Below are 20536 nucleotides of genomic sequence, written 5' to 3'. Positions count from 1 at the left end.
CCTGTAAAATATTGTTTAAAAAGAAATTAGGCTTGATTATGTTTATGTTTGCCTAGAATTGTAACACAATGGACTGGCCCGATGTTGAAATGTCAAGGGAAGATTTCCAATGTATAAATGAATGATCAGTTGTGACACAAGTGATAGGATATGGAAAGTGTACTAGATCGCTGCCAGAAAGAGTTTCGCTGTATCGTCTGCAAGCACCTGGATAAACTGTCTGCACTGAGACTGTAATTGCATAACAATATAAATAACATTCCCAAAGCGTTCAAACAGACCCTGTGTCAGAAGTCTTCTTCAAGGAAATTAACCAGCAGAAAATAGCTTGCTAACGATCAGGGTGAGAATAGGTATTCAGAAACCCATGCCCGCCATAAAAGACGACTGTGCTTGTCGTAAGAGGCGACTAAAGGGATCGGGTAGTCAGGCTCCTGACTTGGTTGATGCATGTCATCGTATTCCAATTGCGTGGATCAGTGCTCATGATGTCAATCACTGGATGGTCTGGTCCAGACTCGAATATTTACAGACCGCCGTCAAATAGCTGGGATATTGCTGAGTTCAGCGTTAAACAACAAACAAACAAACATAAAATGGGATAAAATGTTTTGTCAAGTTCATTAAACATTGTAGCAAATTACACAGTGTAGCATGTTGGAATTAATCTGACAGAATAACAGTAACAGCCATCTTAAAAACAATTTTCAGGACAAAAATATTGAAACAATTATTTTAATTGTGTGATGATTGTTATGAGGTTTAACACATAAAAAGGTAACAAATAGCAAACATTGATCACCAGTCACTGACAAACACAATGACCAACAAGAACGGTGGTATAGGTTGATGTGGCAATCACGCTTCCCAATATTTGATATGATATTGTTATCAACTTGTTAACCAATACCTGACACTATATATATCACTTATCTGACCTCATTAACATGTAGTCTGTTAAACAACAGGTAAGTACTCTTTGTACTCCACTGTAGGCAGACATTACTCAATGCCTGGAGTAACGTGATTTGCTACATTAATGTGAGAATGTAACTTTATCTTATGTATGTTTTATATACTTTTACATGACACCAGTGAAGGTCCGGGTTAGGATAGGTCAGCAACCCATGCTTGTAGTAGTAGGTGACCAACGGGTTGGGGTGGTCAGGCTCGCTGACTTGGTTGATGCATGTCATTGGTCCCAATTACGTGGATCAGTGCTCATGATAGCAATCACTGGATTGTCTGGTCCAGACTCGATTATTTACAGACCGACATCATATAGCTGGAATATTGCTGAGTGCAGCGTTAAACAACAAACAAACAAACAAACAAACAAACAAACATGACAGCGTGTCACTGATCATTGACTATATATAGAATACTAAACGAGCTCCCGTGTAATACCAATTTTATGAAACGAGTGAATAGTTCTGGTATCTGACGAGCGAAAGCGAGTCAGATACCACAACTATTCACGAGTTTCATAAAATTGGTTTTACACGAGAGCGAGTTTAGTATTTTATTTATTACTTGTCATTTATAATGTTTTTAGAATTATACTGTTGAGTGTAAATAGGCTGACACCTACACGATCCATGGCATAATCCAATTGAGTTTAACAGAATAATACTTCAAACAATCAAAAGTTGAAACGTATGAATTTAATATCATACAATGGTCCACCTTTAGAATTCAGGCGTTCGTCCCACAAAATGATCGTAGTGCTAAGGCTATCACAACTCACATAATTTAACTTAGACTAACGACTGTCGTTGCGCTAGAGTACGACCGCCTTGTGGATGGGGCCTTGCACCTCAAAGTTTACAATCACGTCACAATACCCGATGACGTAATTTGTTGAATTTTGTTGCAAGATCCATCGGCGAAACAATGCCATGTGACGTCAGCCTAGCAACAAGGTTGCTGGGGTCATCGAGTGTGCATAAGCTCCTCCCAGTGATCTATCATCTCCACACACAATGTCGTTGAATACGCCAAGGGATGTTGAGAGCTTTCAATATTTGTTCGTGAAACGTGTTCCGAGAGTACATAAGCACGCGTTTTGGTATTACACAATGTGTAATAAAGCTGTATGTTTATTAAACGGGTGATCTCTTCACGGGCAAGTAATAATATAAGTTACTAATGAAGGATATAGGCTTATATTCCTGGTACAGTTTGTGTGTATGTACAGTCAAGTCTCATATCATATGTTACACAGTGTTGTTTGTCATTGTGTAACGTGAGATCTACAACACTGACGGGTGATGGAGGGATACAGGGGCACAGCTTGGGGAAATTAAAGTGTAAGCAATCATATTGAATTACTTCAGAGCTCCAGATAACATTTTGAGCAATTGAGTTTTTACTCTAGGGTTTCTATTTTAATAGGATTATTACATTTTTCTTTGGGTAACCAATATTTTTTTACTCATCTATTCATCACTCTATTGGGTTTTTCCCCAAATTAGTAAACATTTTAAGATTCAGATAAAATGAAATAATGTTCTAAATATATAGGCTTTACTCGGAAAGTAATTTAGCTCGTAATTGTGTTTCGGAAATTAGCTCCTTTGTACGCATGCTGAGAAAGCTTCATTGGGTATTTACGCAAGCTGTTTTTGTACATTTTAGTTCTTCATTTAATGTGTGCGTTTCTGTACATTTGGGGGGGTATTTTACGCAAATATGCTGCTTATCTGTAGCTCTGTTACTTATTTTTGCATCATGAGCATTGATCCACGCAATTGGGACCGATGACATGCATCAACCAAGTCAGCGAGCCTGACCTCCCGATCCCATTAGTCGCCTCTTACGACATGCATAGTCACCTTTTACGGCAAGCACGTGTTGCTGAAGACCTATTCTACAGCCCATCTTCATGGTTCGAGCAACATATGTAAACAGGGATATCACAAAATATCCTGACCTCATTCTGTACATTACACATTTTAAGTATGCAACAGTTTGATTATTGTGATCAGACTCAGATATCCTCATGAAATATAAATTGTCAATGCAAGAGAATAACCACTCCAGATTATCCACTCTACAGATTCCATTTGGCGTAAGGGAAAAAAGCTGTAAAAAGGGTAAAGGAATTGTAACAATAAAAACAACAACATTTTATTTTATTTTATTTTATTTTATTTTATTTTATTTTATTTTATTTTATTTTATTTTATTTTATTTTATTCTATTTTATTCTATTCTATTTTATTATTTTATTTTATTTTATTTTATTTTATTTTATCTTATTTTATTTTATTTTATTTTATTTTATTTTATTTTATTTTATTTTATTTTATTTTATTTTATTTTATTTTTGTAACAGTTTTAAAGTGTAAGCACTTTCTTTTTGTGCTACATGGTTGCTATGCCACTGGGATAACTAGTTTATCGCCCAGACCCTTGAGAGAATGAGTGAGTGAGTATAGTTTAACATAGCTTTTAGCAATATTCCAGCAATTTCACAGCAGGGGACACCAGTAATGGGCTTCACACATTGTACCCATGTAGGAATCACACCCGCATCTTCAGGGTGACAAGCGAACACTTTAACCACTAGGCTACGCCACCACTCCATTAAATTAAGAAAGGAATCTGACTCAAGTCTAGAATGATTTGTCAAGTCTACATTGCTTCAGCAGATAATTAAGCATTGCCCTGGGCTCCATTTGGATATTATTTTATATTTTGTAGATATATATTTTTAGATAAGATAACTATTTTTCTGGGACTTAATGTCAGGCTAATGGTTGACTGTTTACTTGCCGGAGACCAAGTATTGATTCCCCACAATTCCCCAGAGAGTGCAAAATAAGCGCCTGCCCATTAACCCGTGGCTAGTTTGTTTTCTTTCTGGCTAATGAAAATAACATCTAGATTAGCCTGAAAACAGAAAGTTCCTGCCAAAACAGTCTGTAGCTAGATTTTAAATGGCTTATTTCTGATATCAGGGATGCACTGTAATATTTGTTATGCTTGACAAGTTGAAGCTTCTTTGATGTTGACACAGATTGAAATTCAGATCTTGTTCAATAAATTGTCATTCTCTGCTACCAGATTTCTCATACTAGTGAAAACCTTACTGGCCTACCTGGCTGAATGTTCAAATATTATTTCACACGCTGCACTTGAGCACTGAGTGTGAAGCCTATTCCTGGTGTCCTCTGAAGAGATGTTGCTTGTTACTTGATAAAAGCAGTGTAAAATCCGACTCACTCACTTGAGCCTAAAATGTCAAGCTGCAGTCACAAGTAACCGCATTCAAACACAGACACACACACACTCGTACACAAGCAGGGGCGGTGGGGTAGCCTAGCAGTTAAAGTGTTCATCTGTCACGCCCAAGACCTGGGCTCAATTCCCCACATGGGTACAATATGTGAAGTCTATTTCTGGTCTCCCCGGGGGCACGTGTGGCCCAGTCATCTAAGGCGCCGCGATTCGCTGTGCAGAGTTGCGTCCCTTGGGCACGCCAGAAACCTATGATTGTGGGTTTGAATCCCGGTTCGCCCCGATTATGTTTCTAGGTTTGTCAGCACCATACCCGTGCTCGTGGGTTTCACCGAAGTGGTAAACGTCTGAGACCTGCATCACTTGGGGCTTTCCTCCCACATTAAGCTGACACGCCGCGATATAACTGGAATACTGTTAAAAGCGGCGTTAAACCGAACTCACTCACTCACTCACTCTGGTCTCCCCGCCATGATATTGCTGAAAGCGCCAATACTCACTCACTCACACACGCACACACACATGCACATGCGCACACACATGCACATGCACACCTTGGGGATTCTATGTTAGATTCTATCTCCCCAGCAACTTCTGCTGGTCGTAAGAGGCAACCAAATGGCTCGGGTAGTCCGAGATTGTGTGATTGTGAGATTGTGTGATTGTGTGTCATTGTACCACGACAGCGTGGATCATTGTTCACAATATAAGTCACTGGATTGTCTGATCCACACTCAATTATTTATGAGGCTACCGTCATATTGCTTGAATATAGCTGTGTGTGGTGTTTAACAACACAAACACAAATTAATCTCACGAGGCTTAAGGAAAAAAATGTATGGATGTCAACTTCTTAACTATGAGGAACACAACGTTCGGAGTATATACTTACTCCTTCATCAGGTGCATGAAGAAGTAAGTATATAAGGAACTTGACATCCATAAATTCTCTTCCTTATGTGTATCACTTTTAAATACCTTTCAAAGACTTACTTACAACGCTTGTTAACAGTGTTTGAAATCATTTTAAAACCCAAGACATTGGGGCATGTAACCCATAAATGTTGCCTGCCCATGTTCAAAGTTACCTGCTCACATTCAAACATTATAAATATTGACAAATCACACAAAACTAAAAGACAAATCGCATCTCAAGTCAGTTGACATAATGCAAAATCACATGAATTGACAGGGAGTTATGATAAAAATGAATACAAAAGTACTCTTAAAATTATCTGCCAGACATTTGGGCAGGTGGAGCAAATTTTTATGCAGCCCAACAGAAAAGTTACCAGCCACAGGCAGGCCCATTTTCAAGGTCACAGCAGGCAAATCTGCTTTTGGAGTTGGAAAACGGTGTTGCCGCGATATCTCAAGAACTAATCGCTGGATTGTCTTCATATTTGGTACTATGGTGTATATACTGGCGGGGGACATTTCGTCACTTTGTGACAAATACTTGTTTCTTTCTGTTTCAGACGTTTGAAGTGCTACATTCGGACAATGAGGAGGACGACATGTCCTTCCAGTCAGCCGGCTCACACAGCCCACAGGGGTCCGAGATGTCCGACATCGTGGCAGGGTTCAAGGATGCCGACGAGCGGACAGTGTTTGAGCAACAGCTCAATCAGCTTCAAGAACAGCTCGTGGCTGTCATGATAGAAAACCAGACACTACGTGAGTGGGATTTTCACTTCCATTGTCTACACACTTACCTGGAGTGTATATTATAAAATGTGACTGTCCAAAAATAAGAAGCGACACGGGTGGCTCAGTTGTCTGAGGCCCCGCAATTGTAGCGCCGAGTTGTGTCCCTTTGGTACGCTAGGAACCTATGATTGTGGTTCGAACCCCTTCTTCGCCCCGATATGTTTCTAGGTTTGTCAGCAGCATACCCATGCTAGTTGCTTTCGCCAAAGTGGTAAATGTCTGACACCTACATCACTTTGGGCTTTCCTCCCCTAGTAAGCTCACCCACCATGATATAACTGGAATACTTAAAAGTGGCGTTAAGACCAATTCACTCATCTTAAAGAGTCACTGATTGGTGATTAAAAAAATAGCGCCTTTCCTACAATGCTTAGGCTTCGTCGTAATGTCAGGCTCGCTGACTTGGTTGATGCATGTCATCCTATTCCAAATGTGTGGATCGATGCTCATAATGTCAATCACTGGATTGTCTGGTCCAGACTTGATTGTTCACAGACCACCCTAATATAGCTGGAATATTGCTGAATGCGGCATTAAACAAAAAACGACAACTTGTAACAGACAAGGCAAAATGAGAATTGGTGATGTGATATTATTCCCTGATATGCTTTGTCCAGATTCTTTTATCTACTGGCTCCAGTGATAAGTGCTGCCAGTGCGGTATACAACAGCTAACAATCAAACACAGCATTAGAAATTTGCACTAGTCCTATAGTCCTTGCCAAACTGTCCAATGGTAAAGGTATCATAAGGACTAGTAGACATTTGCCCTTTTTAAGGGTTTTGCTATATGTTATCATTATAAGGACTAGTGGAAGAAAACTGTAAGTTTCTAACCCTGAAACAAATTGTGTAAACTGTGTCCATTATCTCACTTCAGAAACGGAGCTTCATGACTACCGCGAGAAGTCGTCTGTCGACAAACTACGCCAGGAGCTTGAATACCAGAAACATCGGAATGAAATGCTGGAGGAAAAATGTTTCTCCTTGGACAAGAAACGGTGAGTGGTCGACAGAGTACAAGGCTCCGCCCCCCCATAAACTGATGAACTGAACAGGTTGTGAGGAAGGGGAACGACACCCTGCTGACACACACAGAAGGAATGGCAACAGCTGCACTGTGACCCCAAGAGCTTAACCGAGTGACACAGTCCAGATACTGGCAGTCTATGGTTATGTTATGCTACAGGTGTATTTGTGCAATGGCTTTGAATACATGGCAGAATTTAGTACACAGACCACATATGTTTCTGTATTCATGGCCTTGTTGATTCTATCTAGCAGTATTCTGAGCAGGTAAACAGTGACAGTAGCCTGAGGTAGCAGGACAGTAGCCTATTATAGACTGACAGTAGCCTGGTAGTAGCCTAAAGTAGCCTGACAGTAGCCTGAGGTAGCATGACAGTAGCCTTTAATAGCATGAAGTTGCCTAACAGTAGCCTTTAGTAGCCTGAAGTTGTCTGACAGTAGCCTTTAGTTGCATGAAGTAGCCTGAAGTTGCCTTTAGTAGCCTGACAGTAGCCTTTAATAGCATGAAGTTGCCTGACAGTAGCCTTTAGTAGCCTGAAGTTGTCTGACAGTAGCCTTTAGGTGCACGCAGTAGCCTGAAGTTGCCTGACAGTAGCCTTTAGTAGCCTGAAGTTGCCTGACAGTAGCCTTTAGTAGCCTGAAGTTGCTGACAGTAGCCTGACAGGTGAGGTGATATGGGGTTTAACATCAGATCCAAGATTATTGCACTTGTATAGTGATGTGCATGCTCGTGTGGCTGCGTGTGCTAGTCTGGACTGATGCCAATTCATAGTGATAGCCCACTGAGATACCATGCCGCAGTTTAACATGAATACTACATTCAGACACAGTATACTGACTCCAAGCCAACCTTTCCTTGTTTTAGCCCCTCAATGCCGAGTGCCAGACAGGGTAACAACAAGTACCATCTTTTAACGTCTATTGGTGATCGAACCCCGAACCTTCCGCTATCTGGGCGTACGCTCTACCACTAGATCATTGAGAGCAGCCTGATAGTAGCCTATAGTAGCCTGACAGTAGCTTCTCATGAAGGAGTGTTGTCACCTGTAGCAGTATCATGCCCCATGAACTGAGCTGAAATGTCAGACATTTTGTAATGATGGTGATGTTGCATGATGCCCACCGTTCACATCTACATCTCTCTGATGCTTCAGCACCCGTGAAGATACCGGGGTAGAATAGGTCTTCAGCAACCGATGCTTGCCGTAAAAGGTGACTTTGCTTGTCGTAAAAGGCGACTAACGGGATCGGGTGGTCAGGCTCGCTGACTTGGTTGATGCATGTCATTGGTCCCAATTGCGTGGATCGATGCTCATGATATTAATCACTGGGTGGTCTGGTCCAGACTCGATTATTTACAGACCACCGTCATATAGCTGGAATATTGCTGAGTGCGGCGTTAAACAACAAACCAACCAACAACAGAGAGTGAGTGAAGTAATATTAAAGCTGAGCTTTCACCAAGAAAGTGTCTGTGGGCACAAAAACATTACTTTGTTTTTGAAGCCACACCAAAAAAACATACAGGCATCACATTAGTGATTAGGCTCTTTAGAGTTACCTCCTTTTAAGAAATATTTACTTAACATAATATTTAGGAAATCTGAAACTCATGATCATTTCAATTTTGAAAAGGTGATGGTAACCAAATTTAGTCTATTCTCATAGTGTCACCATCAACATGGTAGACATAATATAGTGGCAGGTTACCATGGAAAGTCTCTATTGTCGATTTGATCAATCGTGTAAAGAGTTTGGTTTGTTGTTTAATGCCAAACTCAGTAATGTTCCAGCGATATGACGGCAGTCTGTAAATAATCTGGACATGATAATCAAGTGATTGACATCATGAGCATCGATCCACACAAATTAGTTTGATGGCATGCATCAACCAAGTCAGCGAGCCTGACCACCCCATCCCATTAGTTGCCTCTTATGACAAGTATAGTCACATAGAGACTAGGAATATTACCTTGTGAAAACTCCATAAGATACATACTTGCTGTGAACACAAATGTTCAAATGTAAGAAATGTTATATTTGGGATAACACTTTCTCAGTAAAGTACAGATTCTCATACTTATTTGGGTTTAGTCCCGTCCGGAATTCGAACCTACACTGCCAGAGTGAGGCACCTAATCGCAAGCACACAAAGTCGGCTATATAACCCACTCAGGCTTTCACTCGAATGCCGGATGGGACTCTACCCCCAAAAGTACTAGAATCTGTACTTTACTGAGTGAGTGAGTGAGTGAGTGAGTGAGTGAGTGAGTATGGTTTTACGCCGCTTTTAGCAATATTCCAGCAATATCACAGCGGGGGACACCAGAAATGGGTTTCACACATTGTACCCATGTCGGGAATCGAACCCGGGTCTTCGGCGTGACGAGGGAACGCTTTAACAACTAGGCTACCCGACCGCCCCTGTACTTTACTGAGAAAGTGTTATTCCAAATATTACTTTTGTTATACTTACGTACTGTGTATTGCTAGGTCTCGGAAGGTTCAGCGCAGCAAGTCTGATGCTGAGCGGCGGCGACTGACTGCGGAGGTGGAGCCTGGCGTCGAGATTACCGAGGAGGACAACATAGGTGATTGGTGTCACGTCTGTAAGGCATGTTTGTGTTGTCGGGTCTGGGTCGTCTTTCCGAGGCAAGAGAGTCCACGGACTGTAAAAGTCCTCTTTCCATCCTTGCCGAACAAGGCTGGAATTTCTGGGCTGGATCATAATGCCACTAGTGACTATTACGAGTTATGTCCCTTCTATCATGTCTATGTCCCTTCTATTGACCATTCAGATTCAAATTCTCATATCACTTGCATCTGCTTTTAAAAAAATATCGTCACCCTCTCTGATCGATAATCGATAGTCTGATTTCGCGAAATGTATCAAATCAAGTGAGCACCTTGATTAAAAACATGAAAAGATTTCAAAAATATCTCTTGACACTAAGTTGTCAGTACACATGCTTTGCAAATCCTGCAATCAACCGAAATCTGCCAGGCAAGTTGATGTCGATTTTGTTACGAGATTTTGATTTGGACTATACATAGACTCGTTAGTCCAGCAAAAATATTAACTCCATAATTGCAGCCTTGTTCGGCAAGGGTGGAAACTGGACTCTTATAGTCAGTTAACTCCCTTGCCTCAGGAAGATGGGGCTGGGACAGAAAGAAGCTTAAGGACATTGTTTGGATAAGACATAAAAGAGATCAGTGTTGAATTAGAAGAGGGCCCTGTGGTCCTTGAGGCTTTCTCCTGGAGTAGAAACCACCTAAATACTTCCTTTCAATTTTATACTTATGAAAAAGAATCCTTTGACTTCTATTTATATGTTTCAAATTGTTAAGACGATTTAATATATTTGATTTAAATACATTCAGTCATTTTTAATCCTCGTACAGTGGAGTTAGGGACAAGTCATCAACCCTGAAATAATCTTTTCCAAAATTTCACTTTATGCGGAGCATATTTCTGTGATTCTTTTTGTGAAATGTGACACCAAGTTTGGTGCCCAAACATGAGCAATTATATCTGTACAAAAATTGCATTGTTGAAAAACTTTCGTTATCCTTATCTTCTTTAAAAGTTTATAAGGAAGAGATATACCGGTATTTCTAATCCTGAGAACATTCCTGTTCAATATTAAAGTTTGTTTGTTGTTTTACACCGCACTCAGCAATATTCCAGCTATATGACGGTGGTCTGGAAATAATCAAGTCTGGGCCAGACAATCCAGTGATTGACATCGTGAGCTTCGATCCACACAATTGGAATCAGTGACATGCATCAACCAAGACAGCAAGTCGCCTCTTACGACAAGCAGAGTCGCTTTTTACAGCAAGCCTGGGTTGCTGAAGACTTAGTCTACCCCAGATCTTCGCGGGTCTCAATATTAAAGTAGTGTCATCATCATTAGTACCGGTATTTATGTTTGGTCGGAGTAACTGTTCATTAGATTAGATATCCTATAATATACAAAAATGGGCGTGTATGTTGCATGTGGGTCGCTTCTTGTTTACTTCTTGTCTACACGAGGTTTGGAATATGGAAATATGGTTTCATTTGTTCTTTGCCTGTTGTTGGGTCATGTTTGTTGTTTTTTTGTTTTTTTTATTGTTTGTGTCATGTTTGATTTTTAAGTGTTACATATGTTCAGTTTACTTTTTCATGTCATTCTGTAGTTTTAGCTCATTTGAACCTAAGGTTCATGTGAGTTTAATTGCCATTGTGTGTTGTCGATTCTGAACGTTGCCTTTGATGCAAGATGATCCTCCGATGGTGTCTCTAAAAAACACATTTTCCTGCAGCCTTATTGAAATCCTCATTTTTGCCCATCACACTGCCCCTTTGCATATTAAATAGTGAGTGAGTGAGTGAGTTGGGTTTAACGCCGCTTTTCACAGTATTCCAGTTATATCATGGCGTGTCAGCTTGATGTGGGAGGAAAGCCCCAAGTGATGCAGATCTCCGACGTTTACCACTTCGGTGAAACCCACGAGCACGGGTATGGTGCTGACAAACCTAGAAACATAATTGGGGCAAACTGAGATTCGAACCCACAATCATAGGTTCCTGGCGTGCCCAAGGGATGCAACTCTGCACAGCGATGTCATTAGTCTGCCATGACAGTGATGAATCTTTCATTCTGACTGGTCAATAAATGTGAATCAGAGAGTTCAATTCATTTTGTGACTGCTTCACTGCACATTGAGATCATCTTCCAGAGGCAATGATTGATATTGTATTTACACATGTATCATTGCGAACTCTTTAGATTATTAAGAACAACGATATATGTTGTTTTTCTGAAGATTTGGGTCCCATTGAAATTGTGATTGAACTTTGTGTCCATTTTGATAGGAATATTGTACTTGGCAAGAGTGCAGGTGAGCTTCAGCCCACAGGTTATCAAACAAGTTGTTCATCCATAAATTCTTATCCTTACTCATACTCCAACTTCTTAATGCCTATCCAAAAAGTTGACCAATATCTTATCTTAATGGTTACATTTCGTTGAGATATCGGAGTCTGTTGGCTTATTATTCCATGACCTGTGTTCCCAGATGCGAGCGAGCCAAGTATACCTCCCAAGAAGCGGAGCTGGTATGACCGAATGTGGGAGGCGGTGATGAAAGTTGTCTACGATGTCATGGACGACTTCTCTGAAGTCCCCGACCAGGAACAGGACGAGGACCCCGACGGGGACCCGCTCACTGTCAAAAAGTAGATATGACCTCAGTCCATCCATTATAGTTGTATCAGTGGAAACAATCAGTAGCACGTCGATGGCTTATGTCAATGACGGAACTAGGTCCTTACGCCATTTGAACAATATTTTAATTTATGATGGATGTCAGCATAAAGTGGGAGGGCAGCCTGTGATGATGTAGGTCAGCCAACCTCTGAACCTGTTAAGATCCGGGGTAGAATAGGTCTTCAACAACCCATGCTTGCCATAAAAGGTGACTATGCTTGTCGTAAGAGGCAATTAACGGGATCGGGTGGTCAGGCTCGCTGACTTGGTTGATGCATGTCATCGTATTCCAATTGCGTGGATCGATGCTCATTTGTCAATCACTGGATTGTCTGGTCCAGACTCCATTATTTTCAGACCGATGTCATATAGCTGGAATATTGCGGCGTTAAACAACAAACCAACCAACAACCATAAACTGTATCTGTTTTGTTGTTAATTTACAGGCAGCAGAGATATGGATCGACACTCACTCATGGTAATATCTTTGTCTTTTGTTTCAGATTAAAGGACAATATCAAACGCTTTGGTGAGTACCATAACTATGTATCTAGAATTTCATTTCTCATTTCAAGAACCTTTCTGGTCTTTGCATTATTAGAAACAGTTTCTGTTACTTGAATGTGATTCCTCAATGACATCATTGCTTGAGAAGTGTTTTGTGTGTAACAGGCACCGAGGCAAAGCCCTATTTGTCAACGGCACGAGGCGTCTACGATTTGCTCACCTGGAAATCACCACCATACACTCTCATTGTCTTTATTGTAAGTACACATGCACTGCTTGTCTGTCATTTCTTTTTTTGTAGATCAGCATATATATTTTGGTTGAGTTACTTTGTTAATAGTTTTGAAACAAATTGAAAGGGCATTGTCAACACAGTTATCATCTAAAAATAGGCTCATCAACATAGATTGCTATGTGGATGATGTGTGAAATCATTGGAAATAAATGCATTTTATATTATGATGTTTAGGTTATGTTGATGGGCAAATATGTTTTTTCGCTCACAAAAGGCTTCTTTGAATATGTAAAATGCAGCTAAAATATAAACATTATAGATTTATCATTTCTTGAAGAAAGTCAATCAATTGTTATCGTATACTTTTGGTGCCACGAATACGATTTTAGCTCACCTGCCCTGAAAAACCATGTGATCTTCTGTCATCGTAAGTAATCCATCGTTGTCAGAGATGTGGATGTTTGTTACTATAAGAGGATTCAAGTTCAATGCATCAAAATTGCAATTTCAATATGGCCACCAGGTCGCCATCTTGGAATTTATCAAAAACTTAAAATGTCTTCTCTAAGATTACATATGGAAAATATTGGAAAATATGAAGAATCTTTCATCATCTGTTGTAAACATTATAGGATGAATGAAGCTTCCCATGTTTGTTCCTGTCAATGTTGACACCAAAATTTGTTCACGAGGTTTGTATCAGATTTTCCATCATGGCTGCCAACAATCCATTCCTCAACCATTTGTTTTCAAAGTGTAATGAAATTTGTGATATGTTAGTTGGTAGTGGGACCCAAAACATGTTCCATATTTTGCATTGTTTTTAAGTATGATCAAATTTTCAACATGTATTTTTTGCTCTGATATTGAATTAAACTGCAAGACACAGGAAGCTGAACTTTGTTTCTTCTTACGGTGACATCATAATTGGCTCAGATCTTAAGGACTTTCATGAGAATATTCATAGGTACTCTTGGAACATCAATACTGACAGCAGCTTTTGTTAATTGAGTGTTTTTGGTGACATTCTAAACTGATGTAGGTGAGCTACAGTAATCATAACCCGAGGCCATGATTGAAAATGTAATTTGTACCCATTTCTTCATGGGGGGGTCGGTAGATTAGTGGTTAAAGCGTTCGCTTGTCATGCTGAAGACCCGGTAGACTATCATCTAGTCTCTGAAATGAACACATCTTAATACAAATCTAATAAAAAGGAGTTCAGAGAACTTCTTCATTTTCAGATACTGCAGTAATCTAGACTTGCCAAACATAATAGACTTGTATGGTCTGTTTTTGATATATTTGTATCAGGGTCTGTAAGACAGACTAAAAACCAGGGTTCGGTTCCCGACATGGGTACAATGTGTGAAGTCCACTCCTGGTGTCCCCCGCCGTGATATTGCTGGAATATTGCTAAAGGCGACGTAAAACCATACTCACCCACTCATTCATTTCTTCAACATTTCTTCATGCATCATTGTGGAATTTGACATGCAACAGTGCAAGCTATTGCAGAATATCCTATACCATGTTTCTTTCTCTATTTTGATGTTTTTACCCTGCCTTTGACTTTCACCCATCAGGCATATTGAAAGTGTTGTATCAGGAGCTTTTGATGATAAGAATATGAGGTGAGGTGAGGTGAAATGGAGTTTAACGTTGCGTCCAAGATTATTGCACTTATATAGCGACGTGCATGTACGTGTGTGTGTTTGTGTGGCTGCTTGTACTAGTCCGGACTGATGCCGATTTATAGTGCTAGCTCACTGAGATACCATGCCGCAGTTTAACATTCATACCCCACTCAGACACAGTATGCTGACTTCGAGCCGACCAGTCCTTGTTTTAGCCCCTTAATGCCAAGCGCCAGACAGGGTAACAACAAGTACCATCTTTTAATGTCTTTTGGTATGACGCGGTCGGGGATCGAACCCCAGACCTTCAGCTCTCCGGGCGGACGCTCTACCACTAGACCACGGAGGCGGTCTGATAAGAATATGATGCTAATTATGGCACATGTTACATAGAATTAAATAGCAAGTCAAGTGACTGTAAATGACAGTGTAGGTCTGGAAGAGTTCACTTTGTTGTGGGCAGAGATCCAGATCAGCTGTGTATTTGTGTATATGGGTATATTTTCAGGTGTACATGTACTCAGTGTGGGTGGGATGCTTCCTCCCGGTCATGCTGTTCTGTTTCACCTTCAGGATGTTCATCAACTACCTTAGATACAGGTGAGAAAATACACAGGTGAGACAATACAGGTGTCTCTGATAATACAGGTGTCACAAAAGACAGGTGAGACTATACACAGGCGAGACTATACAGGTGTCTCTGATAATACAGGTGTCACAATAGACAGGTGAGACTATACACAGGCGAGACTATACAGGTGTCTCTGATAATACAGGTGTCACAATAGACAGGTGAGACTATACACAGGCGAGACTATACAGGTGTCTCTGATAATACAGGTGTCACAATAGACAGTTGAGACACTACACAGGTGAGACAATACAGGTGTCCCTGGTAATACAGGTGTCACAATACACAGGTGAGACACATACCACATACATTTTTGTTGTTGAACAAAACACTGGCGATATTCAAATAAGTGTATTTTTTATTGAAGTCAGCTTGTCTGTTACCATAAGGGTTTCCCGTTGTCCATTTTTAGTACAAGGAAATAACATTTCACTTTGGTTTGAGGTTAAGTATATATTTGTAGCGACATCGTCCAGAAATAAAAAAAAAGAAGAGTAAATTGTGACCGAACTTTGTGTGAATGACAAGTAGATCTAACTAGGTTACTTCGGAGATGACAATACAGGTGTTTCACCGAAGTGGTGTCACAATACACAGGCGTCTGTGGTAATACAGGTGTCACAATAGACAGATATTACAATATGCAGGGGACAAAATTTCTGTCCTTTGTAATCAGAGCTTTAATTACTAAGAACCTGTCATTGAACACCTACTAATCATGTTAGTTACATGAAGTATCACACACTGTTTCACACAGAATCGACCTTTGAAGATCCGGGGTAGAATAGGTCTTAAGCAACCCATGCCTGCTGTAACAGGCGACTATGCTTGTCGTAAGAGGCGACTAACGGAATCTGGTGGTTTAGGCTCGCTGACTTGGTTGATACACGTCATCATATCCCAATTTTGTAGATCGATGCTCATGATATCAATCACTGGATTGTCTGGTCCAGACTTGATTATTTAGAGACCACCATCATATTGCTGAGTGCGGTGTTAAACAACAAACAAACAAACAGACTGTTTCACACAGAATCTATGGAGGGGGCATGGGTGGCCTAGTCGTCTAAGGCGCCGCGATTCGCTGTGCAGAGTTGTGTCTCTTGGGCACGCCAGAAACCTATGATTGTGGGTTCGAATCCTGGTTAGCCCCAATTATGTTTCTAGGTTTGTCAGCACCATACCCGTGCTCGTGGGTTTCACCGAAGTGGTAAACGTCTGAGACCTGCATCACTTCGGGCTTTCCTCCCACATTAAGCTGACACGCCACGATATAACTTGAATATTGTTAAAAGCGGCGTTAAACCAAACTCACTCACTCACAGAATCTATGGTCTATATGCCCCTGGTAAACATAATATCGGGCGTCTATAGGGATTTTACAGACTCTTCTCTCAGTTGTAACATGCTCTTTTCCAGAGGATGGAATGTGAATTTCAACTTCTTTGATCCAGCTGATGAGGAAAAGGTGAGTGTGTAGTTCTTCCATGGTAAAGCTGGAGTTGTAGGACACTCCTCACATACACCATGAATATTTATAGTCACGGACACACTGAGTTGCCAGTGAGGAAGGCTAGCTGTTATAAGGACCTGTGTATTTGTCTCCCATTGTTACGATGGTTTCTGATTTTGGGCCCATTCTTTGTGACCCTTGCTATGATATATTTATGTCCATTGATAAGATTTGAACAGGAATACTTACCCCAGCCAATCTTGTTCAAACATTGGAGTGTGGATATTCCAACCTGAAAAAAATGAGAAAAAAAAATTGTTCTTTTTTTTCTGCTATGTTCAAGGTTTTAAGTTAGCTGCAAGACAATCTAGACTTGTATAACCAACACTTCAAGGTTTTATTCACAGAAAGGAAAAAACAGGTTTTATTCACATAATGAAACAAAAAATCCAAATGCCCTGTTTTGTGTTTTTTTCCCCACCTACCAATAAGCAATTTTTACACAAACATCTTGAAACCAAGAAATTGAAAAAAGTCTGTCCTGTTTCTCAAGCAAATACAAATTAGCATTTTTTTAAATTTTAAGTTTTATTTCAGGAAGCTGATGACAACAGAGACCTGGGTGTGTCTGACAAGTTCAATCTGGTGCTGCAGGTGGCCCGGAAAGTACAGGTGAGCTAACACAGTCATCTGAGGCGTGAGATAAAGCCCCGAAAGTACAGGTGAGCTAACCAGTCATCTGAGGCTTGAGATATAGCTCGGAAAGTACAGGTGAGCTAACCAGTCGTCTGAGGCTTGAGATATAGCTCGGAAAGTACAGGTGAGCTAACCAGTCATCAGAGGCTTGAGATGTAGCTCGGAAAGTACAGGTGAGCTAAACCAGTCATCTGAGGCTTGAGATATAGCTCGGAAAGTACAGGTGAGCTAACCAGTCATTGGAGGCATGAGATTTAGCTCGGAAAGTACAGGTGAGCTAACCAGTCATCGGAGGCTTGAGATATACCTCGGAAAGTACAGGTGAGCTAACCAGTCATCGGAGGCTTGAGATATACCTCGGAAAGTACAGGTGAGCTAACCAGTCATCGGAGGCTTGAGATATAGCTCGGAAAGTACAGGTGAGCTAACCAGTCATCGGAGGCTTGAGATATAGCTCGGAAAGTACAGGTGAGCTAACCAGTCATCGGAGGCTTGAGACATACCTTGGAAAGTACAGGTGAGCTAACCAGTCATCGGAGGCATGAGATATAGTGCATACTTGAGACCTATTGCTGCTGAGCTGGGATGTTAACACCAATTGTGCGATATGATACGTATCACGATACTTGCATGTGCTCTTATCTGTGGTGCGTAGGCCATCTTTTTCATAGACAGGATAGCCAAATACCTGGCACACTGATAATTTACAGTTGGTAGCGGCAAGTATGGCGCAATGGATGAAAATATTTACTTTTTCACTGTTAATTTACACCACTAATTAGTGTTTGGTGTAACACTTATTAAAGCAAACATTTGTGATAAGTATCAATATTTTTTACTTAGTGTGCGACTGTGATCGATACTTGAATAAAGAAGAAAACAATTGCGATCCAACGATGCAATCCTGATAATGTGTAAAAGGCTGAAACATGCCACATCACACAAACTTCAAATCCTGGTCAAGTAGCCTCAGAGATAATAAATTCCAAGTAAATTACGAAACTGATAGATGAAACTATGATGTCACGCATACCTGAATAATCTTTTGTTATTTGCAGAACTTTCTTGGTGCTTTTGCCGACAGTCTGGAAAAAATCAAAAGGTAACGATCATGAAAAAAATGTCAGAATGACATACGACCAAATGTCTATTTTAGGCACATCCGTTTTTGGACACGTTGAACCAAATCAATTAAATCAAATCAACAAGGATGCCCTTCTGTGTTTATGTAGGTTGCGAAATATTGTTACTGAAAGTCTTGACTCATTTCTTGTCTTGTAGTATGCTGACATGGCGACACCCACCGGCATCAAAGCAGTTGTTTTTTATGATGTTCCTCAGTGCCGTGGTGTCCTGTATATTCCCAGCTACCAACCTGTTTTACTGTGGAGGTAAGAAGAGGTCAGGAACCTGGTATACCAGTCTGTGGCTTTAGTCACTGGTCTGAAGCCTGAGTCTAGTCATATTCTGTTTGGTCTGGTATGCTCAGCTAAAATAACAGTCCATCTGCTTCACTAAACTCTTCTGAAAAAGTTGCTTAGCGCCATGTTCGTCCAAGTATACTAAAAAAAATTGATTGTTTGTTGTTTAATGCCACACTCAGCAATATTCCAGCAATATAACGGCGGTTTGTTAATAATTGAGTCTGGACAAGAAAATACAGTGATTGACATCATGAGCATCACTTCACGCATTTGGGATACAATGACATGCATCAACCAAGTCAGCGAACCTGACCACACGATCCCAATAGTCGCCTCTTATGACAAGCATAGTCGCCTCTTACGACAAGCATAGTCGCCTCTTACGACAAGCATAGTCGCCTCTTATGACAAGCATTGTCGCCTCTTATGACAAGCAATTTTTGCACGGACTGGTAAACTCATGGGGAATATTATGGCAACACAGAAGCATGACGGAAAAAGGTTATTAGGCCACAATAAATTACTTATTTGATTTCCCTCCAAATGTTTCAAGCATGAGTGGCGGGAGGCATTTTTCCAACTGTTTGTTCAAGGTGTCTGTGTACATTAACTGTGGACAGATATGATTCATGTGAAGCATGAATGTTTGGTGGTGGGAAGATGGGGTATTTCATCAAATAAGAAGGCAATCGGATGAAATCAAATAATTTGTTATGGCCTCATAGAGGCTTAGTTGAAAAAAAAGGTAGGGAAAGATTTGACATCCTGTCAAAAGATCCACATACTCGTCTCATGATGGAATCCACAATTATATCCTCTGAAAAGATCCACATCTTTTGCCTATGAAAGAATACTTATCGACATTAATTATTACTATTATTATTATTATTATTATTAGTCCTCATCAAATCCTAGCCCTCTGAAAGAATGAAAGATTCCACATCTTCATCCTCTGAAAGAATCCACATTCTCATTCATTGAAACAAATCCAATGTCCACATTCAGGCTGTCTCAATTATTTTCTGAGGTTTCCATCCAACATGAGGTATATAGACATATGTGCTGTGTTGCAATGCATGACCCCTGATCTGCTGTGGGAGGTTCACTACAAGAAGTCGATGTTCCAGGTTTACTGATGGGCGTCAAGCTGTTCCTGGTGGACTTCATGTATCTGCGGTTCCCCCGGCTCCGCCAGAAGTACGACACCTCCCACCAGATGTGGCTCAACCTGCCCACTGACGCCGAGTACGAGAAGCGCAACATGAAGACCGAGCTTAACCGGGTGAGAGTGGGGATCAGATGTCCACAATGGCTGTGGAGTTGAATAATTTTGATTGGACAGGACCTAGAAACAGGCTGCTACGTATCGCTGCTGATGCTGTGTAATTACCTTATAGGCATATTGATTTATGGCTCAATCATATCGATCTATGCCTTCTATTCAGGGAAGCAGTTATGGACAAATGTGTTTGCTTTCCACAGTACATTCTTCCGTCCAGTCGCCCGGACAGCGGGGACGAGAAGCGGGAGAGTGCTGGGGACAGTATGTCCACTGATGATCGGTCCTTCTGTGAGCTGTTCACTCTTCCCCCCAGCGAGTGTCCCCTGCCAGGTGAGTTGATCCAACAAACGCCTGTTGAATGTCCTGTACCATGTGAGTTGATCCAGCGAACACCTGTTGAATGTCCTGTACCAGGTGAGTTGATCCAACGAA

At 40.8% G+C, this 20536-nt stretch overlaps 1 protein-coding gene across 5 annotated transcripts in view; it reads left to right on the top strand.

Annotated features, from left to right (window-relative positions):
- The window catches only part of LOC124133089 (GRAM domain-containing protein 4-like), a 78777-nt gene that overhangs the window by 43090 nt on the left and 15151 nt on the right, over nucleotides 1-20536 (top strand). For 4 of the 5 annotated variants that reach the window (XM_048401791.1, XM_048401793.1, XM_048401792.1 and 1 more), the window contains exons 3-15: nucleotides 5721-5919; nucleotides 6833-6953; nucleotides 9475-9590; nucleotides 12049-12208; nucleotides 12743-12768; nucleotides 12912-13003; nucleotides 15127-15218; nucleotides 16669-16717; nucleotides 17300-17374; nucleotides 18457-18500; nucleotides 18680-18789; nucleotides 19950-20104; nucleotides 20305-20434. In XM_048401791.1, coding sequence (XP_048257748.1) covers nucleotides 5721-5919; nucleotides 6833-6953; nucleotides 9475-9590; nucleotides 12049-12208; nucleotides 12743-12768; nucleotides 12912-13003; nucleotides 15127-15218; nucleotides 16669-16717; nucleotides 17300-17374; nucleotides 18457-18500; nucleotides 18680-18789; nucleotides 19950-20104; nucleotides 20305-20434 — 1369 coding nt within the window. The remainder of the gene's footprint in view (nucleotides 1-5720; nucleotides 5920-6832; nucleotides 6954-9474; nucleotides 9591-12048; nucleotides 12209-12742; nucleotides 12769-12911; nucleotides 13004-15126; nucleotides 15219-16668; nucleotides 16718-17299; nucleotides 17375-18456; nucleotides 18501-18679; nucleotides 18790-19949; nucleotides 20105-20304; nucleotides 20435-20536) is intronic. The other variant, XM_048401795.1, reaches the window with a different exon arrangement.

The sequence above is a fragment of the Haliotis rufescens genome, unplaced genomic scaffold (assembly GCF_023055435.1).
Source record: "Haliotis rufescens isolate VD_foot unplaced genomic scaffold, xgHalRufe1.0.p SCAF_23, whole genome shotgun sequence".
Lineage (NCBI taxonomy): Eukaryota > Metazoa > Mollusca > Gastropoda > Lepetellida > Haliotidae > Haliotis > Haliotis rufescens.
This window is presented reverse-complemented; position numbering and strand designations above follow the sequence as displayed.